General features: G+C 46.5%; 7 protein-coding genes across 7 annotated transcripts; 3 read left to right on the top strand and 4 right to left on the bottom strand.

Annotated features, from left to right (window-relative positions):
- Positions 1-243: 243 nt before the first annotated feature.
- Positions 244-2,630, bottom strand: F5Y00DRAFT_224099 (ATP synthase beta chain mitochondrial precursor). Its single transcript, XM_048005955.1, has 7 exons — positions 2,403-2,630; positions 2,161-2,308; positions 2,061-2,082; positions 1,886-1,971; positions 1,787-1,829; positions 1,177-1,731; positions 244-1,128 (listed from the first exon to the last, which is right to left on the bottom strand). Exons 1-7 carry the CDS (start codon positions 2,411-2,413, stop codon positions 434-436), a joined length of 1,560 nt encoding a protein of 519 aa, XP_047869889.1. The 5' UTR covers positions 2,414-2,630; the 3' UTR covers positions 244-433.
- A 153-nt stretch (positions 2,631-2,783) lies between these two features.
- Positions 2,784-5,631, bottom strand: F5Y00DRAFT_224098 (TPT-domain-containing protein). The gene is made up of 2 exons (XM_048005954.1): positions 4,618-5,631; positions 2,784-4,550 (listed from the first exon to the last, which is right to left on the bottom strand). Exons 1-2 carry the CDS (start codon positions 5,047-5,049, stop codon positions 3,240-3,242), a joined length of 1,743 nt encoding a protein of 580 aa, XP_047869888.1. The 5' UTR covers positions 5,050-5,631; the 3' UTR covers positions 2,784-3,239.
- On the top strand, positions 5,632-7,970 carry F5Y00DRAFT_224097 (DUF382-domain-containing protein). The gene is made up of 2 exons (XM_048005953.1): positions 5,632-6,024; positions 6,079-7,970. Exons 1-2 carry the CDS (start codon positions 5,950-5,952, stop codon positions 7,795-7,797), a joined length of 1,794 nt encoding a protein of 597 aa, XP_047869887.1. The 5' UTR covers positions 5,632-5,949; the 3' UTR covers positions 7,798-7,970.
- A 157-nt stretch (positions 7,971-8,127) lies between these two features.
- Positions 8,128-10,676, bottom strand: F5Y00DRAFT_269284 (sugar transporter; the record flags this gene model as incomplete). Its single annotated transcript, XM_048012415.1, has 10 exons — positions 10,196-10,676; positions 9,971-10,124; positions 9,786-9,913; positions 9,485-9,723; positions 9,356-9,421; positions 9,115-9,299; positions 8,735-9,056; positions 8,357-8,682; positions 8,174-8,272; positions 8,128-8,144 (listed from the first exon to the last, which is right to left on the bottom strand). Exons 1-10 carry the CDS (start codon positions 10,409-10,411, stop codon positions 8,128-8,130), a joined length of 1,752 nt encoding a protein of 583 aa, XP_047869886.1. The 5' UTR covers positions 10,412-10,676.
- A 2,021-nt stretch (positions 10,677-12,697) lies between these two features.
- On the bottom strand, positions 12,698-15,875 carry F5Y00DRAFT_224094 (uncharacterized protein). The gene is made up of 3 exons (XM_048005952.1): positions 13,832-15,875; positions 13,207-13,761; positions 12,698-13,136 (listed from the first exon to the last, which is right to left on the bottom strand). The coding sequence occupies exons 1-3, from the start codon at positions 15,278-15,280 to the stop codon at positions 13,035-13,037; spliced, it is 2,106 nt and encodes a 701-aa protein (XP_047869885.1). The 5' UTR covers positions 15,281-15,875; the 3' UTR covers positions 12,698-13,034.
- A 1,520-nt stretch (positions 15,876-17,395) lies between these two features.
- F5Y00DRAFT_224093 (uncharacterized protein) lies at positions 17,396-20,141 on the top strand. Its single transcript, XM_048005951.1, has one exon. It carries the CDS (start codon positions 17,595-17,597, stop codon positions 19,815-19,817), a length of 2,223 nt encoding a protein of 740 aa, XP_047869884.1. The 5' UTR covers positions 17,396-17,594; the 3' UTR covers positions 19,818-20,141.
- A 1,583-nt stretch (positions 20,142-21,724) lies between these two features.
- F5Y00DRAFT_269282 (kinase-like domain-containing protein) lies at positions 21,725-25,073 on the top strand (the record flags this gene model as incomplete). The annotated part of the gene is made up of 11 exons (XM_048012414.1): positions 21,725-22,264; positions 22,314-22,782; positions 22,838-22,862; positions 22,965-23,176; positions 23,239-23,303; positions 23,365-23,411; positions 23,466-23,637; positions 23,695-23,964; positions 24,044-24,057; positions 24,191-24,990; positions 25,045-25,073. The coding sequence occupies 11 exons, from the start codon at positions 21,725-21,727 to the stop codon at positions 25,071-25,073; spliced, it is 2,643 nt and encodes an 880-aa protein (XP_047869883.1).
- Between the last annotated feature and the right edge of the window lie 389 nt (positions 25,074-25,462).

Raw genomic sequence — 25,462 nt, 5'->3', positions numbered from 1 at the left:
CTAGACACGAATGAAACGTAACCAAATTTATACAGGTACTTGCTGACAGAGGGAAGTTCGACTATGACCCGGGGCCTTGCCGTTCTGTGCTCTCTCAATTGTCTCGGCCAGACTTACATTCTTTAGTCCATATGCCTTAAACGAATATTTCGGTCAAAACAAAGGGTCGAACTCGTGGAAGGTCTTATTCTAAGAAGTTGACGATAACAGACCATACAGACTAGTTCAACGCCGGGTTCTATAGGTTAGGTACGTATTTGAATGGGACCTTAGGACATATCAGAATTAGCGTGGAATTTTAGGTATACAGCTCACAAAAGGACTTGATTGAGCTAGGGAAATCATCAGACCGCACTGCTCTCCTTTTCTAGATATACACAGGTCACTCCCGGGTTTCGGGAGCGTCTATTTAACAGCAGTCCATATTAATTCCTTACGTCGACTTCTCCAGCTCAGCCAAGATCTTCTCTCCCTTCTCCTTTGCCGATGCGAAGTCACCAACCATGTAGAAGGCACCTTCGGGGAGGTCATCACCCTCGCCAGCCAAGATAGCCTTGAAGGAGGCAATGGTGTCCTTCAGGTCGACCAGCTTACCCTCAATACCAGTGAAAACCTGAGCGACGGTGAACGGCTGGCTTAGGAAACGCTGGATCTTTCGGGCACGCTCGACAGTAAGCTTGTCAGCTTCCGACAATTCATCCATACCCAAAATGGCGATGATATCCTGTAAGGACTTGTACTCCTGGAGGATTTGCTGGACGCGGCTGGCGGTGTCGTAGTGGTCCTGACCGACGACACGGGGGTCCAGCATACGGGACTTGGAGTCGAGAGGGTCGACAGCGGGGTAGATACCCAACTCAGAGATACCACGGGACAACACAGTGGTGGCGTCCAAGTGGGCGAAGGTAGTGGCGGGGGCAGGATCAGTCAAATCGTCAGCAGGGACGTAGACGGCCTGGACGGAGGTAATGGAACCCTTCTTGGTTGTGGTAATTCGTTCTTGCATACCACCCATATCGATGGCAAGAGTGGGCTGGTAACCGACGGCAGAGGGGATACGACCTAGCAGGGCGGACACCTCAGAACCGGCTTGAGTGAAACGGAAGATGTTGTCGATGAAGAGAAGCACTGATAAGTGTTAGCAAATATCAATGCAGCAGTGAATATCATCCATACCATCCTGGCCTTCCTGGTCACGGAAGTATTCAGCGATTGTCAGACCAGTAAGAGCGACACGGGCACGAGCTCCGGGGGGCTCGTTCATCTGACCGAACACTAGGGCGACCTTAGATTCGCCATCGAGTTGAATGACGGAGGTCTCCTGCATTTCGTGGTACAGATCGTTACCCTCACGGGTTCGCTCGCCGACACCGGTGAAGACGGAGTAACCACCGTGAGCCTTGGCGATGTTGTTGATAAGTTCCTGAATGAACACAGTCTTGCCGACACCAGCACCACCGAACAGACCAATCTTTCCACCACGAGCGTAGGGAGCAAGCAGGTCGACGACCTTAATACCGGTAACCAGAATTTCGGCAGATGTAGACTGCTCAGTGAACGCGGGGGGGTCGGCGTGGATAGGCAAGAACTTATCGGTCTTGATAGGTCCACGCTCATCGATCGGGTCACCAGTGACGTTTATGATACGGCCAAGAGTGGCAGGGCCGACAGGAATTGTGATGGGAGCGCCAGTATCGGTGGCCTTGGCGCCTCGGACGAGACCCTCGGTACCTATGAAAATATGAGTTTATTGTCGCACGCGAATTTTTTCACCACTATGACCTACCGTCCATGGCAATGCAACGGACGACATTTTCACCCAAATGTTGCTGTATGATATTAGAAATGATTTGGAATTATTTGGACTTTTGGCACTGAATCTTACCGAAACCTCAAGGACAAGCTTCTGTCCGCCGTTGTTTGTCTCTAAGGCGTTTAGAATGGGGGGTAGCTTTGCGGTGTCGAACTTGACTACACGACAAAATTTGTGTTAATAGAGCTGCTTTCGAAGACAACTAAGAAACATAGAGGTTGTCATTAAAGATTAAGGTATCACTAACCATCGACGACGGCACCGATAACCTATATTCATATATCCATTAGCTCCCATCCCACAATTCGGCAAAGCTTTGGTAACGGTGTTTCGCGATCCCAACTCACCTGGTAAATCTTGCCGTCACCGGCACTCGACGTACTCGCGAATCGGCTCGTAAGAGGGAATCTTAATGCAGATGCAGCAGGCCTTACTGCGCGCCTTGTCGGGGCGGCAAAGGCAGGCCTGGCAGCTCTCGCGAAGGAGGAGAGGCCGCTAAAGTCGGGGTAAAAAAAACTCTCCGTCAGCTCAATTGACCTCAATTGAAGGAGGGGTACTTTGAAAAGTTAATCTAGACATAATAACTCACCTCTTGAACATCTTGAAAGATGACCTAGAGCGATAGAGAATGTATGGAGTGGAGGGAGGTGATGAGTCTGGGGGAGGAAATAATTTGAAGCAAGGTCGAAGTAAAAATGGCGCTGGCCGCCGTCTGGTCCGGATGAACTTGGGTCCCAGGTTTGAGAAAGCTAGGTCCACACGTTTAGATGTGGGTTCACGTGACAGGTCACATGAGTTTACGGTAGTACCCGATCCCGACTCCGCTAAGACTTCCTAGGTAACAGAAAGTTCCTTACCTGTTAAGAACGAATTAGGGAATGACGAACCTTCACTGAATATGTAATTCTAAGTAATCAAGAAATTCTATCAAGAAATTCTCTGCAAAAATAGTAATATCGTGCCTACCTAGGTGCGCTTAAGTCAGGAATAGTTACACTATGTATATATTGAGTCGTGAAGCCACAAATATTCAACACGATACATAGTATCAAGTATCGTTATCCCCATTTGTCCGATCCGGTCTAGGATTAGACTATTAAACTAGTATAAAAAATGGTATCCGAGGCCCTTACAGCACAAATCCAAATCCTACGCCTATGCAACATCGCATCCCATTGATCTATAGGATAATTGTACAGCCGACCAAATTGGCCGTATTCCAATTCCATTCCGCCTTATGCCTTGTGCCTCGTAGGCCCCAGCTCATAATTACCTAACCACGAGCCTCTATTTGCAAGATTGTAGTGATAACGACTTTTTGAATAGTCTGGGCACTGACTATCCCGTGTATCAAAAATGAAATCAGTTTTCATACGTAACTTCCGACGTCTCGTAAACATCTGGCTCTATCCGGAAAGCCTATAAATCATCGAACACTAACTCTATCCTCGTATCTCCAAGTTTCTTCCTGCCTAGTACCGGGTGGTAACCAAGCCGCGTTGCTGCTACCTCTTTGTCGACCTTTGCCGGCATCATCGCTTTTCTTAAAATCATCGGCTGCGGAACTCGCTTGCGAAGAATGACCATTGGTATAAGGATGAGGCGTCGATCCATTAGTCATAGACATCGGACTCCCAAAAATCTGTGGTGCTTGGCCGGAAATGCCTGTTTTATTTTGAGTCGTATTGAGCGGTAGCAGTGGTTGGTCCCCTCCCGCACTCTGGCTCAAAAGACGTGCGCGTCGGTCCGCCTTGTTGCTGTCATTCGTTCGATCATACAAGTAGAGACCAAGGAATGTCAGCCCAATGCCTACGGCCTGGATTGGAGTCGTAGGGTTGCGGAACCATAGAATCGCGACTGTAATAACCCACACTCGCTTAATAAGAGATGCAACCGAGTATGTTACGGGCGATACCATCGACAGTAAGACAAAAGCCAGGATATTTTGTCCGAAATGAAAAGTGCCGTTGAACAGAAACTCGAGTGTTAAGCGCCCATGATCAAAACTGTTGGGGTGCGAAGAGAGATCCACCGAACCGTCGTGGTAGACGTCTCTGATAAGTCCGATACCTTCGCTCCAAAACCATATTGGGGACGTGAGCAGAAAAGCAAGACCAGAGGAATAACATAGAAGGTTCAATTTATCGAGCTTGCGAGATTTTGCTGATAGACCATCTGCCTCTGCCTTAGCAGCCTCGTTAAAGAGCCTCTTAGAAAAGATATTCTGTGTGACGAAGATAATAGTCGCCAAAAGAGCGTATATAATTCCCACGATTTCTCCTTTAAAGGTGTGGTTCGATGAACAGGCGAGCATCACACCTAGTGTAAGCGGTACTAGGGAAAAATATGTAGCTTTCGGATATCGGATGTCGAATATAAACCGGTAAGCAAAAACGGTGAATAATGGTGAAAGTCCCTTCACCGTATGTACCATAGATACCGGAATCTTAGAGGTTGCCGTGGAACTCAATAGATGTCCGCCAATCTGGAACCCAGCCAGGGGGAGCGTTGTCATGATGACGTCCCTCGATGGGTATCGTATTGGGTTCTTCAACGCCGGGATCGAATCTCGTAGGGAAGGGAATACACTAGCTAGCCAAGAGGATGCTAGACAATAAAAGGCAACCAAGAAGAATTGGATCATGGTCAGGGTGGCAGGCTTGTTGAAAGCGTTAAGGATGGATTTCGAAGACGTGTTTGTCAAAGCAGACGACATGTACCACATAATACAGAGGATCTAGATAATTACGTATGTCACGTCAGCAGATGCCGGACAGGGTGGCCATGATGTTTATTGGACATACAATGAGCTTGGGAGATATGGGTGCCCGTAGCGCATCTGCTAATTCATGGGCATTCTGGCTAACGCTGCCGTTTCTATCCCTGATAGTACGGAAAGCTTCACTAATACTCTTCTGTCGTCCGTGGCCTCGAGGAACACCTGCCGACGGACCTAGTGGGGAGCCAAACCGTACACCTCTTGATGCAGAAAGGTCCCTTCGCGGTTGCCAACGATCTCCATTTATCTGAGCTCCTCCACTCAACCCAATCCCATATGCGTTCAACCCGGCAGGGCTCATGGATCTTGCACTATTGGAGCGCATCGCCGGAGAATCGATATGGTCCGGAAACTTCTCCAGGCCGGAATCAATATCTTGGTCATCTGGATGCTTGGCATTGGATCGGGGTACGGAGGATTCTCGGGCATAGGAGCCCGAGCTCGTAGAATGAGGCATCGAGGTAACGGAGTTTGCGGTGCAGGTTGGTGAAGTTATAACGAGTGACGAAGAAGCAACGCGCAATTACTCGGATCAAGGAGTTCAGTTCATACGATCATCGCTTCGGACCTAGTGCAAAGCTTGATGCGATATGATTGATACCTATTGCGAGGTTTGCTGGCCGGTTATTATGGATAACGGATTGGTAGTACAGTATCAAGTTCATCCATGAATAGAACATCGACTGACTATCTGCGTAGATAATGTAATAAGGAGGGTCTGACTTCTGCCGCGTGGCGACCCCTGTTGAAATGACTGGCTGGTTGACGCGATTGAAAAAAATGGGAGAATCTCGTAACGAAATGCCAAGAGAACGTTCCTAGTGTAAAAAGTCCCCAAGCGTTACCCGCAATTAAGCAAAACGCTAGGTCGTGCCAAGTACCTAAGTACTGTAGCTAAATTTGGCCAGATCTGACGCACTGACGCATTGATTATGCATCCGATAAGGGATTATGTTTGTGCACGGCTAAAGTTTGCGCCACGTACCTGGAAGATAAGAGTCTTATCATAGGTAAGACTTTCACCATTTAAATTGGAGAATGCGGCTTTGCATAGAACTTGGAGTCGTGGCTGGAGAAGCTCTAAGCTAGGTTAGTACCTTAAAGCTAGACTTCAGTTTTCAAAGTCGCGTGTTGAAATTATCCATTCAAGTCAGCCTTATTAACGAACAAGTTCATCCCGGGCGTTACCATTCACCTTGTTCTATCTTCTAATTTGAACCTACCTAATCACCGGCGCTTAATAATAGGAGGCCTCGGGCATTTCTAATTCTTTCGTCCAGGGGGAGTAAGGCCGTCGCGCCTGAGTCGTCGCATAATTTTCAATAAAAAGAGGCGCAAGCCCAAACGAACTATCACGATGGCGCCTCCTAAAATGACGAAGAACCAGAAGCGCCGCGCGAAGAAGAAGGCAGAAAAGCAGACCAAGCCAGAGGTATGTCCTTGTAGTCTAATTTGAAACAGGCCTTTAATGCTAATATGTAAGCAGGAAACATCCAAAGCAGACGATACTCCAGAGGTTCAAACGGACGAAACAAAATCGGAGCCGACAAAGGATGCACCTAATCCTAGCGAGACGACAGAGCTTGAAGTCAAGAAGGATCCTACTTCGTCAGATAAGATTACCGCCGATGGACCTGCTGAATCCGCTGAAGGTTTCGATTTCGATGACGAAGATCCTGCATTCTCTATGTACAAAGATATATTTACCAAGTTTGGTGTATCGAGAGAAGAGGATGATATTGCAAAGGAAGCCAACGCTGGCAACCAGGGTGAGGTCTTCTTTGACGACGATAACGAAATACCCTCCGAAGAAGACGAAAAAAATACGCAGCCCAAACTTTCGAAGAAGAAGCGGAAGATGCTCAACAAGCTCTCTATTGCAGAACTTAAAGCATTAGTAAAGAAACCCGAAGTTGTGGAATGGCACGATACGTCATCATCAGACCCTCGAATGCTGGTCCAGATTAAAGCACAACGAAACGTGGTTCCGGTGCCTTCCCACTGGTCACTTAAACGCGAATATCTTTCATCCAAGAGAGGTATCGAGAAGCCTGCCTTTAAATTACCGAAGTTTATCGCGGATACTGGGATTGCGGAGATGAGAGATGCCGTGCTAGAGAAACAAGCAGAACAAACTCTGAAGCAGAAGCAGCGCGAAAGAGTACAGCCGAAAATGGGCAAGCTTGATATCGACTACCAGAAGCTCTACGATGCTTTTTTCAGGTTTCAAAGCAAACCTCAATTAACGCGCTTCGGTGAAGTCTACTATGAAGGCAAGGAATACGAAACAGATCTGCGGCATCTCCGGCCCGGAGAGCTAAGCGATACCTTGAAAGAGGCCCTTAGTATCCCTCCTGGGGCCCCTCCGCCATGGCTCATCCATCAGCAAAGATTCGGCCCGCCTCCTTCTTATCCCTCTCTTCGTATTCCCGGACTTAACGCCCCTATTCCACCAGGTGCCCAATGGGGTTTCAACCCAGGATGTTACGGCAAGCCGCCCGTCGATGAATACAACAGACCACTGTATGGAGGAGATATCTTCGGTATCATGCAGCCATCCCAAGCAGCACCCCCTCCTGGTGAACCTATTGAGCGCACAATGTGGGGCGAGCTTCAAGAACCTGAAGAGGAGTCCGAAGAAGAGGAAGAAGAAGACGAGGAAGAGGAAGAAGATGAGGAAGATGTTGGTGCAGGATTGCAGACTCCCTCTGGCATGGAAACACCCGGCGGCTTGGCTAGCAGTGTACCGACGGAGTATGGCACAACGACCGAGTCTGTGGCCGGAGAGTTAGACCTACGGAAGTCCCGTCGTGGTTATGAGACCGAAGATAGCACGCATCCTCGTTCAGCCTACACCGTTATTCAAGAGAAGCAGGCTCGAGCGGAAGGCTTCTTTGGGAGTGACCGTGTGTATGATCTCAAGAACGCTGGCGGGGACATGCGTGTCCTCGGCCAGGACGATGATAGCAGCCGGAAACGGAAGAAGCCTGGCGATGTAGATGTATCTTTCGATCCAGATGCATTAGCGGATGGTATCAGCAAGGACGAGATGCGGAAGAGGTTTGAGGAAGGCCGGCGTGATGAAGGTATCGGTGCTAATTGGAGGAGAGAAGAAGGCTTAGAAGAGATGATTGCGAATGAGAGTCGCAAGAGGCTAAAGCGTGACGAGGAGAAGAGGGACGAAAAGAAGAAATATAGGTTCTAGGCTGGCCCGCTTCCTAGAAGAGGACTAATAATAAATTGACTTGTACTTATTAGTGTATAGCATTGGGATCGATGAGCGGTTTGCGAGTACTCATTGCCCAGGTATCAATTCAATCAAAGGTGATATGCCCAAGGCGGGAGATTGGGTAATAAACGTTCATCTGTAATTTTCACGACTTGATATATGCACTCATTTATTTGGTAAATTTAATTATAACCTTTCTTCCTGTGTAAGTTTCACCGTAAATATTCTTGCATCTATCTACTAACAACATAAGAATAAGAGATGTACAGCATCTAAATCTCAGCTCTCTTTCCCCCCGCGTCGTTACTAGTAATAAGATCTACCTGTTCCTTTTGTGCGCCTTCTGTGCCACGAAGCAATGTTTCGACTTTGGTACTCGCAAATTTACGAGCAGGTACTTTATTCTCGAATAGTATATCGAGCTCGGCGTAGGTTCGACCTTTAGTTTCAGCTATGTGAAAGCGATCCAGGGATTAGTAACAATCCTATAAGCTAAAGGAAACACATAACTTATCCAAACACGAGGGGTACTAACGTAGTCGAAAGAAGATCCAAGCCGTAAAGATAGCATTCGTGCCAGCCCAGAAGAAAGCAGCTTTGGGGCCCCAGTTCCACTCGGCCGGGTTGAGCTGCCGGTACGAGACAATATTAATAAAGGCGATATTAATAGCGTTGTAGGCGTTACGGGCCAAGATAATAGATTTGGCACGCAGCCGTGTTGATGGGATCTCAGAGACGATAGTATAGACTACGGGGCCAATGGAGAAGTTGGCTGTGGCGCTTAGTAGGATTACCATTGTTCCTGCCGTCCAGGCTTCCGCAGTGCTAGGCGGGTCATGAATTCCCATGAAGCCGGTGATCCTGGGAATAGGGGAGTTAGCCTAGAGACGAGAAGGGAAATATTAAAGCATACAAGAGTAAAATAAACATCACAACCATCCCCCATAATACTAAGGTCTTTCTCCCAGCCTTGTTTAGGATGAACCAACTGGCAATCGTCCCGACAGCGTTGAGACCATTCTGGCCCCAACCTAGCTTGAACGAATCTGCGTCTGAAATTCCCGCCTGCTGGAAGAAGTAAGACGATAGGCCGCCGATAGCTGTGCCAGACATGGTTTGCGCAAGCCATATAAAGCATACAATCTCGGTCCGCCTAAGATCGGTACCTCTAAAGCAGTCCCAGTATTTAGTCCCCTGAGAAACCTGCTTCTCCATCTCGTCCGTATAGACCATCACTATAAAATTAATCACCTAAGCCAAAGATAATATGCTAAAGTCCTTAGGGTGACATACGGGCCATTGCCGCATCAGCATCGCGCTGGGTAAACCCGGAACTACGAGCCAGCCGCTTTAGCGACTTCTCCGCTCGCTCTTTTTGGTCATGTCGAACGCACCACCAGGGCGACTCTGGCGCGAGAAAGGTGCCGATAGCAATAGGAATCGGCCAGACCCATTGTAAGGAGAAGGGGATCTTGTATCTAGGGGTGGTTTTTAGTGCAAGCGTCGTCGGCCCAGAGCAAAGGTCTAAACTTACCCCCATTCGTCTTGTCGATCTACGAGCCCGACAAGCACACCCGCTGAGATGAATTGGCCGATGATCCTTTAAGGTATCATCAGTATCTAGTTTACAGAGGTGGAATTCGTGGAATTGGTGAAGACTAACCAGCAGAGGTTGACGTAGCTGGTAAGATAGTGCCTCAGGGGCACAGGGCAAACCTCAGCTGCATAGGCCACGGTCATGGTCTGAAAAATACCCCAGGCCATGCCCTGGAATAATTCACCAACGAGGAATATCGTGAGGCTATTGGCGAAGAACGGAAAGAAGATGAAGGCCGTGACAGCAACCAGTGCAGATATTATCGTCCAACGGTAACCCCAGCGTTCAGATAGGACACCGGCAATCTAGGGCAATTCTCCCTTAGCACAAAGCTTTAGGTGTAAGTGAGAAAGAAATAAGTACATACCTGAAGGCCAATAATCTCGCCGACATTAGTTGCACCTGCAATTCCATTCTGCCAACTCGCGGGGATCTGGTACTCTCCATTAGGTGCTAGAGTGCCGAACCTATCGCGGAAAGGGGGGAAGGAAATATCTACGAGATTGATATTAATATCTATATCGAGACAATCGGTAACAAGCATTGACTTACACGAGCCAACAATCGATGTCCCGAATCCCTCCATTATGATACATGATGAGAGGAGCATCGACCAGCCGACGGCTTTAGGATACACCTTGAAGGCATGGGAAAGTTTCATATCTCGTTCCCTCTCATTTGCGTCATTCGCCTCGCTGACGAGGGTCTGTTTTCTGTTTAACATATCTCCTCTGCTTGTAGGTCTATAGGTATAAAAAGTGTAAGTGTTAGTCTTACCATGAAGTCGTCAACACTCTCCGCGATGCGACTGGCAACAACCGGGTCGATCTGAGCATACTGCCCATTCCCCGGGCTATGTTCATCTCCAAGGCCTTTTTCAGAATCATGCTTATCACTCCCGCTGATATGTTGCTGAATTTCCGGTTGGATCTTCTCCTCAACACCTTCCTCTACTCGAGAGGGTTGTTGTCTATGTTCCTGAGATCTCGCCATATTGACCTCGATTACCCAAAGGAAACTATCCGGGGAAGTGTGGTCCGGGGAAATCTGAGACTGCTTTGTCCGGCCACGAGTTCGAGGAGTTGCCCGTTAAAGTTTCCTTTGTTCTCACGGTGCTGTAGGAATACTCGAACAAGATAATATTGCCTATCAACTAGTAATAGATAACCAGTAATAGATATGCCCCGCAACGTTACCACATTCCATCCCTAGGTAATAAGATAGATAAATAAGATAGATACAATGCCACATCCCGAGGTCTAAACAGCCAGGAAATCATCAACCAACTACAGCTCGTTATCGTATGTAGAACCCATGCAAATCCAGTGATTGGACCATCGGCGCAGCATCCCGTCGTTCTCGGATGCGGGGTACAGCCATCGCTTCTCTTTACATACCCTCGAGATTCCACGACATCGGTATAGTTTGGAACACAGCATGAGCCTTTCTTATCTAAGACTTTTGAAGTATATATGGCTATATTTAAGGTTTGATTACTTCTTAATAAAGATCGAGAACCTAAACATAATCAAACCCACCCGCATCCTGGCTTCATTAATATAACCCCCAATGATCAGTGTCATGTGGCAATTCACCTATGTAAGTAAACGGTGATCGTTAATCTCCATTAAAGTACTGGATAGTCGATCACTTTGTCTCAGTTGTATTCAGGTGGTAATACTAATTTCGTCGCCAACAAGCTGATTTTTATCAGTCTTATCATCATGAGTATGAATAGTATGAATAATTTACGGAAGTCTAGGTAAGAATTAGGCATATGACATTACTTCCATTTGGAAACAGATGGCTATTTGTGACAAGGAAAAAACATGAGAAGTAACATCTGGCCTCCTTTCATTCTGTAACCCGGTTTTTGTAAGGGTCGGCATTAGCATTACTTATTAAATGCATTAAAAGTATTTCACGTTAAAGTCGTGACAAATTGATAGGGTCTAAGAACTCATTCGCATTATATTAATCACGGATCGCTCTAAATGGATAGTCTCTCTGGTAGAGATGTATTGCTACTTGGGTCAAGGGGTTCTGTTATTGACTGCAATGGACCCATACGCACAGCTTTGTTCAGGAGTACAACTCAGCCGCTTGGGTAACGATACACCTTAAACTACCAGCAAAGAGAAAAGTGGCTCTAGTAGATCATATCCGCTCCCAAACACACCCATCAGTTTTAAGTGAATATAGTGCCTTCACCTCAGAGGTCTCGAAATCAGCAATATCGATTATCTGTTCGGAATTATTTTCTGATCGTCCCCCCTGTCGCTGTCGACCGGGCGGCCGAACATGTATGCGATGAAAGCAACGCATACTACAAAGGCCAACGACCCCATACCCAAACCAGTCGGACTTTCCTTATTAGACGACGTTAATCTCAGGACACAATCAGCTATGATAAACATGGCGAAGAGGGTGAGGATGATGCTGAGCCTCGACATTGTGGTAGGAGTGTTGTGGAGCCTGGTAGTTCCTTGTGTTTAGTAGTGTTTAGTAGTATTGATAGATATTATGACTGTATGCGAAGGGGTATATGCTGATTGATGGCGATTTTGGGTCTGGTGGTATCGTGGAGATGGATTCGAAAGGGAGGGATCGAAGGGCTAAATAGTATTAATAAGACTTCGGTAGGTATTTGATATGTGGTCGAAGACGGATAACAAACTCTGAGTGACTCATCCCTTTTCCAGTTTTGACAGCACGTGTTGATGTGTCCTGCTATTACGATCACAGCTGCGGCAACGAACACCTGGTGATTGCTTGGAAATTGTAACCTGTATCACAGACCTTTCGTCCGCGAACATGTAGAAGCCATTTTATTGAAGTACCTAGGTAATCGAATTGCAATTATTCCTAATAGTAACAACTCGTTTTCGAGTCAGTTAATTACTATTTTAGGCGCCGAGAAAAGGGTATAAAGGGGTTTGGCGTAGCCCCTAGCACTGATACTGGGAAAAGGATCTATTCACGGCTTTCTGGGGATCTGATTCTACGCCGTAAGATATTCATAACTACCTGTTCCCTATAGGCTGGGTACTTAGCCAAGTCTTACTTCCAGTGGAAGAATATTAGGTTATAACTGAAAATATTAAAAGTGACACTGATCAAGACAGTGAATTATTCTGGATAGATTTGGAAGAATTGATTATCTAGTAAAGTCTACCTTAGAAGTAAGTACCTACCTAGGTACCCACTTGTTAATTCAAGGGGCTCACTCATAAGTCATTTTATCGTATTTACTAAATTCACGGATGACGAGGCAACTGATTATTAACTAAATTCCTTGATTCATATGGCAGTAAATTGCCCCATCAGTTATAGGTATGTTATGTTCGATGAGCCCTCTATAGAGATGGCTCTAAAAACGTAGTATGGGTTACAGAGAAGTTGCGGATACCTCGTTGCCACCTATTCAACATTGATCGCAACTGAGGCTCTGAAATCACCTATCATTAAGGAGCCCCATGCGTTTCCCTCGGGAGTTAGGGTGAGGATTTCCAAGTCGAACTATCCGTCTCTAACCACCCGTATGAAGGTGATTTCTGGTTTCCAACGTGAAGTAGACGTAGGCTGGACATGTTACAACATCCACACTTAGAGCTCCCTAATTGCTGCAACAATCGTTACAACGCCAGTTGCGGCACCCTACGGGCATCTTTACATGCCCTCGGATGCAATTGATGTGGTATAAGGGTTTGTCGCAATCCTTCAGACAGTTAGCTTTACATTCTAGAGCGGGCCCAAAGGGAAAGTAAAGGGGTACGGGGTTGACTAACCAAATTTGAACAGATTAGTGTGGATGGCCCTCGGATTGGTTGACCACAGATAGCACATCCTGATGCTGACTTGCGATACTGAGTTCTCGGAGAGGGTGGTTTTGTAGTCTCAGGCTGCTCAGGCCGCTTCTGAGACCTAGCTTGCCGCATAATTGCGAGCGCTTTAACGATAGTTGATTCAACTAGAGAGTTCCTTGCTTTTAGGTAACTTAGGTGCTTTGAGAATTCCGTCATGCGGCTCTGAGACGCAACTAGCCACGATGCCTTGTCTTGGACGAATTTGAGATAAACGTCTTGTAAATGAGGCTCCGAAGTGACGCATTCTTTATTTACGTAAGCATCCCATTCTGAAATATATTCCTTCTCATCTTGGTGGACATCACTGTAATCCCGAATGATGTCTCGGTGCTTTTGTACTAGCCAAGTATCGTCGATGTCTGGCGGATCGACCAAAGATCCTGGTTCAAGTAGCGCTTTACTGAGACGATCGTACATAGGCTGTTTGTTATTTGGCACTTGTTGCCTTGTATCCTTCGGACGACCTGGGAGGTATGTCTTTGCACCACCGGGTTAGTATTATCCAATTTTCGCCGTATCCGCTCGGACATTTTTAATGTCAACTTACCTGCAAAGACCTTGACTGCGTTAAGGTGTTATGGGTCCTATGAAGGGATATATTATCTTCGAGGTCGCTCTCGGGGCCCTCTGAGCTTTGAACGTCCAACATGTACGAGCCAGACCGGCGCGGGGTATCTTGACCATGATGAGAGATCCAGATGCGGGAGGAACTTATATCAAAGTCATACTTGAACTGGTAATGAACCTTAACATGTTCTACTAGCTGGTTCATGGATGAATGAGCAGCGTAGCATCGTATGCATTGGAAATTCTTTAGTACGACTCCCCCGTTTTGAGGGAGTACCCACGTAACTTGCCCAGCTTGGCTTCTATTCTCAGCCAATTTACGTTGCTTGCGTTCTTTACGCTCTTTCCCTCGTGCCTTGTCACTCAGCAGCTTGAGATTATAGTTTTGCTTTCCCCTCGTTCTTAGTGAGCGACTGGGGGTTGCCGCCTCTTCATGGTCCTCATCGTCTTCTACCAAGACATCCTGATCATCTTTCAAAACGCCATTTGTTGTATTGTCCGCCCTCCCATTGACATGCCCGTTTGTTAAGGGCTCTAGAGCACCATTAGGAAATGCCGCCCTGGTCTCTGGAGGTGAAACCTCAACTTCGGTAGTGCTACCTGCTCTATGACATGTGGACCATCTCAGATCCATGTCCATCATTAGTTCAGTCCCCATTTCTTGACCGACTCTCTTCCTAATCTTAACAGGTGTCGAGGCCCGGTGCTTTTCAAACCTGTAAACGACTTGAGACGTCAAAACCCAATGCCGTGGGTTGCTCGAAATGTTGCCCTGGGTTTCTTCTTTGGGTAGTAGGTCAACGGGTGGCCAACATGGATCACCAGCCGACTCCAGCTCGGCTTGAACCAGATAGTTATCATCCAGATCAAAACCATTGTCATCATCTCGCTCGACGAATATTTTATCCGCCGGGATATGAAATGGCGAATTGAGATATATTCTAGCTCTCCGGCAGATATCGTCTGCGTCTCGAAAGACCTTTAAATTGCATATTTGGCTATCGCAATAGAGGATGCGAACTTCCTTTGACCCACGCAGTCGGAAAATGCTAAGCTTACAACGGATACGAATTGTCGGAGTATCCTTTTTTGCGGGAGATCCCGTGCCATTCAATAAATTGCTGGACCTGAAATTAGAGCTTTCCTTGTGGGTAATCTGGAGAACTTCCACGCGGAGGGCTTTCTCGAAGTCGTCATAGTTTTCAGATAATAAGTGGCCAACAGCGCCATTTGGAGTCGACTCTGGTGAGTCTTCAACTATGCGACGTCTTTTGGTAGCACGAGAGCCACGCTCATCATTAACGACGCTGTCACCGTTTGTTGATGATAACTTGATTCCCATGCCGTATGGAGATAGACGATCCACGGCAGTTTTCCAGGCTCGGTGGATGAAAGGTAGTTCGCGTTTGTACGGGGTGATGGTTGCCATCTCTGAAGGAGAACATCGGCGCAGCCCACCACAGTGCCGTGGTACCCGGATTTAGAGATGGAGCAGTCAAGTAGAATGTACAGGAATGACCGAACGGCTATGGAACCTTGCCGGGCAAACTCCTGCTAAAGAAAAAGAATAAGCAGGTATGAGTGTTGCCGAGCAGTTGCCTAGGAAGCACCAAGTTTGGACGCAACCAATTAGGAATTACAGATATTGAGGTTGCATTATTGAATATCCTTAGCGCCGGAAACAAATCAATAAGAATTATGGCGTAAAATTGAGATGAAAGCCGGGTGAAGAATTGGGGCCAAGACGAAGTGAAGTCTAAGAGTGAGTGAAGAGAGTGGCTATGGTGATGAGATGTGTAACGAATTAAGTGTGGCTGGCCATGAACCTGGTTGTTTACGTTCCAAGTAATTTGAAAGCGATGATTTATCGGCAAAAGTTGCGGGTTTGCCGGCGCATATAGTCGCGATAGTAGTCGTGAGTATACCTAGGAAAATGTGACTATAGAGAAATAAGTTGGGAGGGCATGTGATGCGGTTGACATGTCCGCGATGCGATGCGTGAAAAGTGGAAGAACCCGTCGACGCGTTCCGACTAACCAAGGTAGGCTGAGGAGGAAAGAACCAATCCTGCAGGGGTTAGGATATGTGTGGCTACGGTCGCATCTTCTAAGTGGCGGATCTGTGCATTACAAAAAGATACGTACCTGATAATCTACCTATAAAGACGTACAAGCCACAAATACGTTTCAATGTTCCGACCCTTCTACAGACCCACCTTCTCCCCTTTGTTACGTTATCGTATGTATGGACATATGGCATGGACTCCTTTTTGAAACTGTCCAAGTTCAACCAACAAAACTTAACTAGATGTAGACCAAACACAAGAGGTAGATATTTGCCTGAGCCGATAGATAGCAAATAGACGTTTGCTACCTCTGGTACCAGAGTGGATAATATATGATAGATGCAGCTTAGTAAATAGCTTTTTTTTTTTGCTTCGCATAGAAATGTTATTTCCAAACCACCTTGGTACCTAAGTAGTTATTCGGTCATTTCGAACGTATACCCCTAAATAATATAAATTGATTTTTTTTCTACGAGCAGCTCTTGATATTGCTTAGTACCTAAACGTTGACCTAGCAAACCCCAGTACAGATTTACATTGCTAGAGCATGCAGAAGGGTTCGAAACCTGAGCATGCTATAGTATCCGGTCCATTCTAGGTTATGACTCAAGGTCTCAGTGAAGTGCTTGCGTTATTATAACAGGTAGTTTCAAGCCAAGCATTTCACCATTTAAGTCAAGCCTTAAACTAACCCTAACAAAGTCTAAAGGTACCTATATAGTTACACTGAAATGGTTTAGTCTTCCTTAGATTTATCCTAAGATCTATCAACTTACACAGCTGTTTAATCAGAAATGGCCAATTTGAAAATAAGTGACAGCAATTAGAATATCTCTTAAATATTAAATATTGCTAAAACAGCTATGCGTTTGTGACTACAAGATTTATAATCTATTAGCTACTTATTACCATATATGTACTAAACTAACGAGCCGTCGGCTTCAATACACACGCCTTAATGATACCTAGGTACATAACATACAAAACACTAATAACGTTTGGCAAGGCGTGCTCGTTCCAATTGAAACGTGAACGGAGACTTGCATTACTAGTACCTAGGTAGGTATACGAACTTAATACTACTTGTAGCGCTATTAATTGATGTCGATGATGGTGATGTTGACCGAGGTAGGTAAATGTGAGGCTTTATTATATCCACAATCTCAGATAGTTTATATATAGTAGAAAACCTGCTTTCGATATCTTCTACATATGAGCGCGTGGTTGTTGAACTTTTAAGGGCCACAAGCTGAAGTTCAGCGGTACGTAGATACAGTTTCAGCTGCGCGCAGGAGGTAAGAGCCCGGCTGGAGGGCTACACAGGGATGGTGGGGTACAGGACGTAATCCGTAGATCCAATCATAAGTAAAAAACCTTATTAAGTGGGACATCCCGCCAATCTATTTTAGCTGCAGTGAGTCAATGCCGTACCTCGTACGTTGTACTTTCCCAGGATACATAAACACAAACCAAATCCGATTTACCTAACCCATTCCCCATTCCAATTGTTATCCAATTGTTAATTCACACCGGAACATTCACCTACAAAAAATTGCATTCAACCTTACTATACAGCAGCATATGTCACTCTACCTCTCTATCGAACTGTAACCCCTATGCCGACTGTCCTTGTCCCCACTTGTCGCTTCAAGCAATCTAATGACTCTCGACTCCGACAATGGATCGCCCTCGACGGTCTCTTCGGAGTAATCCATCCCGCGCCGCCAAGTTGAAGGCACCACCACGCCGCACAACTAGATCAACCGCCGCATACTTCCGTTCAAACTCGCTTTTATCTGAATCCGACAACGACTTCAACGCTGACGACGACGACGACGACGACGACTTCGAAAGTAGTAATACCCCGATCAAACATACATTCCCCAACACTCGAAAACGAAAGAACACTCGCCATGACTACTCGCCATCCCCGAGAAAAATCCAGCGCCGAACACGCAAGGTCATCAAAGAAGCCTCTCCCGACGTTATAACGCCCAGTACTCCGGATTCAAATGAAGTCACACCTACGGCTTCACCCATAGCTCCCTCCGACACTTATACATCTCACCCTCCTTGGGCGACTCTCCCATATCATGTCTTATTATGTGTCTTCGACAACGTCGCCGTGCCAATCCGTGACCTTTCATCACGGCGCGAGGATGTCTCTGAGGCGGTCGGCAGTTTGATGGCAGCCGCACGGGTTTGTAAGACTTTTCTCGAGCCTGCCTTGGCAAATTTATATAAGTGTCCTCCATTCTACCACCACTGGCGATATACCAAGGCTCCTCAAACCTCTCTTAGCCAATTTATCGACACTTTAAACTTGCCTCTCGACACCACCATAGTTAATTACCGCCCCAAAGTCGAGATTCTGCAGATGGAAGTGGCATCAACCTTGACACCAAGGTACGGCACAAACTATCTAAACTTGCAGACTGTGGTCCAGAATCTGCCAAGACTGTCAAGCATGGAACTATATCACGAATCCGACGAGCCACCTTATCGTAAACTAGACGAGCACGTTCGATTTAAATGTGCTGCAGATGACCTGATGCAAACTCTAGCAGGCCGCAGAGCCAATGATGCGACTGCTCCCACGCAATTGAAGAGCTGGCGTTGGAATTCGCGTCTCACTTCCGAATCACTCTCCCTGGATAAGCTGGCAGGATTTCATTTGAACTCCAGTTTTGCCAGCTTGCAAAAGGTAGCCTTTGTGAACTATCAACTTGCGTCCTGGGGTTTGTCGGCTAGGCAGCAGTCCAGTGAAGAGATGGAGAGACAAAATAATCGGAAAGTTTCCCAACTCTCCGCCTGTATTTCGGCTTTGCCAAACCTCGAGCATCTCATCTTGGAGTCTTGTACATTGGTTAACGGCCTGTTACTAAAACAACTTCCTACCTCCCTCAAACACCTTGAGCTTATCAACTGCTGGGAGTTGACGGCGGATGATCTTGTTGATTTTCTACTTACACATGGGAGCCACTTGCAAAGCCTTACCATCAATCATTGTCAATCATTGAGCTTAGCCTTTCTTCCTACGCTGCAGTCAGCTTGCCCGAGGCTACAACACCTCTATATGGATTTGTCTTATTTCCGACACCATGAGCACTATGCTGACAATAAACCCGAATACGATGTTCTTCTTACGGAGAATGATGTGCCGACATGGCCGTCTTCAATACAATCTATCGAAATCCTTCATATGCGAAAGTGGGGTCGTAGGGCAGCAGAGACCTTCTTTCAAAGCTTGGTGCGGAGCGCGTCAGACCTCCCCCACCTTCGCCGACTTGCACTGAGGATCGCACTAGACATAGGTTGGCGCCAACGCCAAGAACTCCGAGAGTTTTGGGTCGATAAGATGGCGAGAGTTTTCAAGAGGAAGATGAAGCCACCTAAAGATTTCAAGGCAGTCCGCCCACCGCCGACCAGGCCCCAACGGCAGAACCAGAAGGAGCTAAAACCAAAGAGCTTGGCTCCTGCAGCACTACCAAAGCGACGAAGCACGCGAATAGCTAACATTTCACCGGCACCGACCTCGTCAGAAGGGGAGCCGAATTACCTTAGTAAAGCCGAGCTTACGAGAGCCTCGGCCATCAGCAGAGAACTTAAACGACTCAAGGGGAGTGGATTATTACTCAAGGAACGGGACGCCGACGACGAAGAGAGCGAAGATGAACTGGCTGCTGACCATTCTGATCAGAGTCAACTAGAGCGTAAGGTGAGAAAGGTTGCAAGACACTTATCGGACGATGGATTCGTTCATGGTCTTTGTGATGTGGTGGATATTCAAGTTGATAACCATCGTCCCATGGAAAGACAGTTCGACATGGAGGACTTCTTGGACTCGCCGGAAGACTCAGATCCTGATTGGGACGGCGGGGACGCTGATGTTTTCGATTAACAGCCCGCTCAAATAAGTTGCGGTTTCTCCTATGCACCATATAATAAGGGAAATGACTCGCATGAGGATGGATGTGGTACAGATGGAAAATTATTTCAATGGACTTGGCGTTGGGCGGTAAGGTCGGACATTATTAGATATACGTCATCACTGACACGACTCTACGGCATATGGAGTTTGATTAACAAGGCGTCCAATACCCCCGAAATACAGTAGGGTTGGATTTTGCACTTTGCATTGTTGAATGGCTTATAAATAGATGCTGCACATGTATATTCTTAGTATCTTAGGTTCGTCGACGTGAATTCAGAAATTATACATCAATCTAGATCACGCTCCATAACGTAGAGCATAAGCACACTCCTTGATATGTATTAGAATTGACTTCACTATATAAACGGTAGTAGATGTGTGATTAGCTATAAATTCTCTTGGCTATGCCCATACTTAATATGCATAAGACTAAATACGGTTGTTTATTATCCCGTATTAGTATTATTGGTATTATTCAAGTGTATACAGAATCCTAACGAAGAAACCGAGTCGCCAAATAAATTTGTTGGCTATCGAATTCACACAATATCCTTAACATCCGGATTTTGGATGTGCCTATAACACCCTTTACGTATCAAGGTTAGGTATTTAGTTAAGCACCTAGAACGAGGTATGCAGTGACTGAGTGGACACCTACAGTTCATTATATTTAGGGGTTATTAAATAATATATATTATAGCTCTTATGAGAATCTTAGCAGGTAGGTATTATTGATAATAAAGCCAGGTGGGTAGAATTCAAGAATCTCCTCGAAACAAACCGCATGCGGAAGCCATGGTACGAAGACAACGAGTTCTCACAGTCCCAGGCTAAATCTTGGGAAACTGCCTTAGTATGTTTTATTTATAGAAGGCAAATCCACCTAGGTACTATGGTACTATTGTCACTGTGGTTTTATTCTAGATATTTAAATGTGGGATTAATTGTTATCAGAATATACTCCCTATACAGTACCGTAGTTGGATTATATCTGTCGGGTCGTGAAAAGGAGTTATGACCTGTTATACCTGCTTTCTCATACCTATAGCCCGTTCTATTCCCCTACGAAAGCAACTAGTAACGAACACGCTGATATAACAAGCGCTTATTTAACCAAGATATATCTTGTATCTGTTGGCTAGAAACAAACGCGTTTATTGTATTCTTAGGGCTCGGGTAGACTAGGGATAGCAGGGTGCTTTGGACGCATATGGAGAGCATGCAGTAGCTTTGTGATCTATTTTGACCTATTTGTTTAACAGTTTAAACATTACTTGAGAGATTCGTTGAATATTGCCTGAGAGAATCTTCGTGGTTCATACTGCCTGATTTACGCTATGGTAAGTATATTTTATTAATTCTCGATAGCAAAATGGCTATTGATACTTCATTTTAAAAACTATAGTATGGCGACAAGCACTTTAATAGATTCCCCATGCCGGAAGTGTACCATCAATTAAGATGACATGCTGTGAATAATAACGAAAAACTTCACACAAGAAGCATATACGGAGGCCAGATATCCAAAACGATGATCACTTGTATATAGGAGCCCACTGCAGAGGTGTTGCTTAGCTCGTTACAAAATCCTTTCTTCCATAAGTATATTTCTTTCATATTCCCTAGATCTGTACTTTGCGCAGGAATATCCTACCAATCAAACCTCTCCGTCTGTCCAGTCTCTTTGTCTACTAAATGGAATTTGTGTATTTGATTACTGCAAGCAGCACAATAGCACAATGGTGATTATGGTCTTTCAAATTTGCCTAGCCATATTTCCGGACTACAGGCAATATGGAATCCTCGTGTCTCAATTTTAGAAGCGCTTGTCCAATGTACGGCTCCAAAATTTTACGCGAAGTATAATATCGAAAATGGACGAATTGATGCAGGATGCGCCGGGGTGGATGGAAGCCCAGATGTATGGGAACCCCACAAATTTCTCGGAACACTATAGAGCTGTAAATGCTCTCTGGAAAATATATCGAGAGGAGGGCGGTCACTTTATAAAGGGGTTTAGAGACTATCGTATAGATAGAGAGGAGTGGGCGGAAGCTCCGTTTCCAAAACCAGGAGAGCAAAATCCTCGAGATTATGTCATAAAAAAGAACTGGGAGCGGATTCCAAACAAGCATGACGCTTGGGAAAGTACGTGGCCACCGTTCGTGCTCCAAACATCAGATTTATGGGACGAGCCATATAGGAATGAAATAAGGGAAAGGTGCCGGGCTGCTCAAAGATATTTTGAGAGACGTCCTCTACATGATCTTAGACTTGCAAAGGTACTAGGCTACGGTGGGAATGGTATAGCTTTGAAGTTCAGAAGCATACGTCCGCCTTACGAACTGGTATTCAAGATTGGTCGCCGGGGTTGGTTCGGTCCGGAGATACGTCGCGAAGAGAGGGCTTTAAAGGTATATAGTGGTGATAATCGTTGTTGTAGATCTTCTAACAACCCAACAGGAAGTAGCCCGCGCGGCCCATTGCGTCCAAGCGCTCCCTCGGAATGAATTCTTACAGGCAGACTACCAGCCCTATGAATACGATCCAATAGATCTGTACGATTCAAGCGACGACGACGACGATGTCTCTCTACCTGATTCCGAAGTTGAAATCCCGGACGAGCAGCATGCCTTCCTGCTTGATGAATACAGTCGGAGAGACACCCATGAAAACGATCCTGAAGATGCGCGGGTGAAACGTGAGACGCACATGGAAAGGATCCAGGACCGAGATATATTGATTGATAATATGATTCGTAATAGGGTTGGAAATGACCCAAATAATCCAATCTTCCGCCATGATTATGTTATCATGGAGTTTGTGGAAAATGGTGACCTACTACACCTCATCCAAAGGATTGAAAAGGCCAAATTTGACAAGAAAACGAAGAGAGTTCCCAACCGTGTTCTTTGGTCATTTTGGCTTTGTCGTAAGTTACACCCCCGTCTCCATTTCTATACGGCCTAGCTAATTGCTATTCTCAGTGGTTAGGGCGTGTGTTGCCTTAGAGTAAGGAGTCCCCGGTCCCAAAGAGAATCCTCATCCCTTTCTCCCAGACTTGGTGGTACTAGACCCATCGGGAAAATGTGTTAACTCAATGGACTACTACAGGTTTCCTCCGCGGATGTTCCATCCTGGACGACACGACAGACATGCTCCGAAAGTGCTTGAGCACTCGGAGAGGGTACATAATCGTTCAGATCCCGAGGGGGGGCCTGATCGGTGGAAAACTGTCGGAGAGGAGCTCTTCGAAGAGGTCCCGCCTACCGCTAAGAGATATGCTAGAAGGCGGTTGGTCCATTTTGATATCGACGCAAAAAATAGTGAGAGGCATTCTCCCATCTTTCTATACTATGAGACAAGACTAAATGTGAAAATTCTTAAGTCTTCATCGATGGCCTAGACAGACATCCCGAAGACGGTGAGCATGCTATAATTCCTAGACTTAAGGTAAGTTGGTCGTCCAATTGTTTTTGATTTATCTCCTTCTCCCATGCTAACTATAGCTTAGCTTGGGGACTTTGGACGTATGAGGCAAATAAAGCGTAACAAGGGAAAGTAAGCTACACTCCCGCCCTTATTCTATATTCCAGTCTTATAATTCAAATACAGTCAATACTACCTTCGGCATCGCTTCACCGGGAAATACGGCTATTACGCCCCTGAACAATTTGGAAGCGAGTGGGATTACCTAGAAGTTACAGGCACGATGGGCTGGGAAGTCTCGGAACAAAGAGTAGCTGGAAATTACGGATCACCGATGAACGTATGGGGAATTGCTTTGGTAAGATCTCTCTGGACACGGGTAGCGAGCGTTACAAGCGATCTGACCTTTATGTAGACCATGTGGACGCTCATGACAACATCTCGCCCGCCGATCCCGCCTCAGCAGAGCCCAGATGACCCCCTTCATTACGCAGTATTGCTCATGGACGACCCCGAGTTCAGTTATATAGACGAAGACTTCCGGACTACGATTATGCAATGCATGAGGCACTATCCCGATGAGCGACCACCACTAGATGTTCTACTAGCGCAGGCAAAGGAAGGCACACAACGGGTATATGAGGATGAGAGTGACGAGGTAATTAAAAATTGGGTTAGAACATTGGTATGTGATAGAGCAGGTTGCACTATAGGCCTGGCCTTAACTCCTTAGGCGCCCCTTTGCCATTATCCTAGCGTCATAGCTAACCTTTTTCTAGTATGTGAAGCGGCTCTCATCCCTCTGTCTTTCTTATAGCCATCAGGTTTAGCCAAACACCTCTTGGGTAAAAGAGTGTGTACCCTACGAATAAGGTATTGGATTACTAACATACGTATTTCTGCCGTATTAGTATCTACGACGCTGTTGAGCCCGACAATGCCCCCCCTCGAGACCCACATGACCCGTACCCCTATCCACCGGCTCCAGCCCCCGCTCCAGGACCGGCTCACCCTCCGGGCCCTGCAGGACCTTTCGGGCCTCCCGGTCCCCCAGGTCCCCCAGGCCCCCCTGGACCTTTCGGGGGACCCCCTGGGCCTTTTGGACCTCCTGGACCTGGGGGACATGCTGGACCGTTCTTCCCTCCAGCCCCTCCTGGACCCTTTGGACCTCCCGGCCCTCCGGTTCCACCACCTCAAGATGGCGACCCCATGGACGTTGAGATCTGGGAAGATCCACAAGGCGGCGAAGGTGAAGGCGAGGGTGCAAACGCCGCCGACCCTCCCGGGCCACCACATGGAGGTGTCCCCATGGGCAACGTGGCGCATAACGTAATTTGGGAAGCACCAGCAAATGTACATGGAGAAGGCCAGGCCGCCGAGATTGTAAACCCCGACGACGATGACGACGAAGAATTCGACGAAAACGCAGAAAACATAGACCCGTTTGCAGGGTTTGACGGACCCGGGGCTGCAGCAGCAGGAGTGCCTGGATTTGCCATAGGTGGCATTCCCCCGCCGCCGCCGGGGGTAGTGGACTGGCTACCACCGCCTGGGCCTCCGCCACCCGTGGGACCCGCGTTGCCCCAAGCGCCAGCGCCGGCGGCTAGGCATACTCTTAGAGAAAGACTTCTGCAGCGACTCAGACGTAATCGTAATGCTCCAGGGCATGGGCCTGCTGCGCCTCGTCCACGCCGTAGAGATCAGATCCGAAGTGAGTACCTCCAGTGCCCCAAGATATGAAATAAATATTCACTAATGGATTTAGGTTTATTCAGGCGCAATGCTAGACACTGATGATACTTTTTGGGGATATAAATGGATGTGCTTAGCTCATATATTCATATATTGCTTTTTTAGAACAGGGCCAAGTCGATAGACTTCGTTGTTTTTAAGAGTCTTGTTTTTAAGGAATCATGTTTCTAGCATTTACTGGCTATTTTTTTTAACTGCCATACATGGTAGTTTATGTAATTTAGGTACCCGATATATATTTAGGGATATTCACTGAAATTCATCATTTTTTCCCTTTCGTATTCGTCTATATTGAGACTATCAACTTTGCTCCTTGATGTTGTTTCGTATGCGCATTCATTAATCGGAATGTTGCTAGCGCTTATATGCATAAATGTCTTCGACAAACCCGAATGTATAGCGTTTACTCAAGTCGTTGCATTCTGTAGCTA

This window comes from Daldinia vernicosa (genome assembly GCF_022497035.1).
Source record: "Daldinia vernicosa strain CBS 139.73 unplaced genomic scaffold F5Y00scaffold_2, whole genome shotgun sequence".
NCBI classification, from domain to species: Eukaryota; Fungi; Ascomycota; class Sordariomycetes; order Xylariales; family Hypoxylaceae; genus Daldinia; species Daldinia vernicosa.
Note: the sequence above shows the minus strand (reverse complement) of the source record. Positions and strands in the feature narration are given on the sequence as shown.

What these genes read in the sequence shown, in the direction of transcription:
- F5Y00DRAFT_224098 (XM_048005954.1), bottom strand. Translation starts at nt 5,049, where the DNA reads ATGCCTCATTCTACGAGCTCGGGCTCCTATGCCCGAGAATCCTCCGTA. An exon ending in CCATATCTCCCAAGCTCATT is followed by an intron (nt 4,551 to 4,617) that starts GTATGTCCAATA and finishes GTAATTATCTAG; the next exon opens with ATCCTCTGTATTATGTGGTA.
- F5Y00DRAFT_224097 (XM_048005953.1), top strand. Translation starts at nt 5,950, where the DNA reads ATGGCGCCTCCTAAAATGACGAAGAACCAGAAGCGCCGCGCGAAGAAG. An exon ending in AAAAGCAGACCAAGCCAGAG is followed by an intron (nt 6,025 to 6,078) that starts GTATGTCCTTGT and finishes ATATGTAAGCAG; the next exon opens with GAAACATCCAAAGCAGACGA.
- F5Y00DRAFT_224094 (XM_048005952.1), bottom strand. Translation starts at nt 15,280, where the DNA reads ATGGCAACCATCACCCCGTACAAACGCGAACTACCTTTCATCCACCGA. An exon ending in CGCAGTCAAGGTCTTTGCAG is followed by an intron (nt 13,762 to 13,831) that starts GTAAGTTGACAT and finishes GGTGGTGCAAAG; the next exon opens with ACATACCTCCCAGGTCGTCC. An exon ending in CACTAATCTGTTCAAATTTG is followed by an intron (nt 13,137 to 13,206) that starts GTTAGTCAACCC and finishes AACTGTCTGAAG; the next exon opens with GATTGCGACAAACCCTTATA.
- F5Y00DRAFT_224093 (XM_048005951.1), top strand. Translation starts at nt 17,595, where the DNA reads ATGGATCGCCCTCGACGGTCTCTTCGGAGTAATCCATCCCGCGCCGCC.
- F5Y00DRAFT_224099 (XM_048005955.1), bottom strand. An exon ending in TATCGGTGCCGTCGTCGATG is followed by an intron (nt 1,972 to 2,060) that starts GTTAGTGATACC and finishes TTTGTCGTGTAG; the next exon opens with TCAAGTTCGACACCGCAAAG. An exon ending in CCGTTGCATTGCCATGGACG is followed by an intron (nt 1,732 to 1,786) that starts GTAGGTCATAGT and finishes ATATTTTCATAG; the next exon opens with GTACCGAGGGTCTCGTCCGA.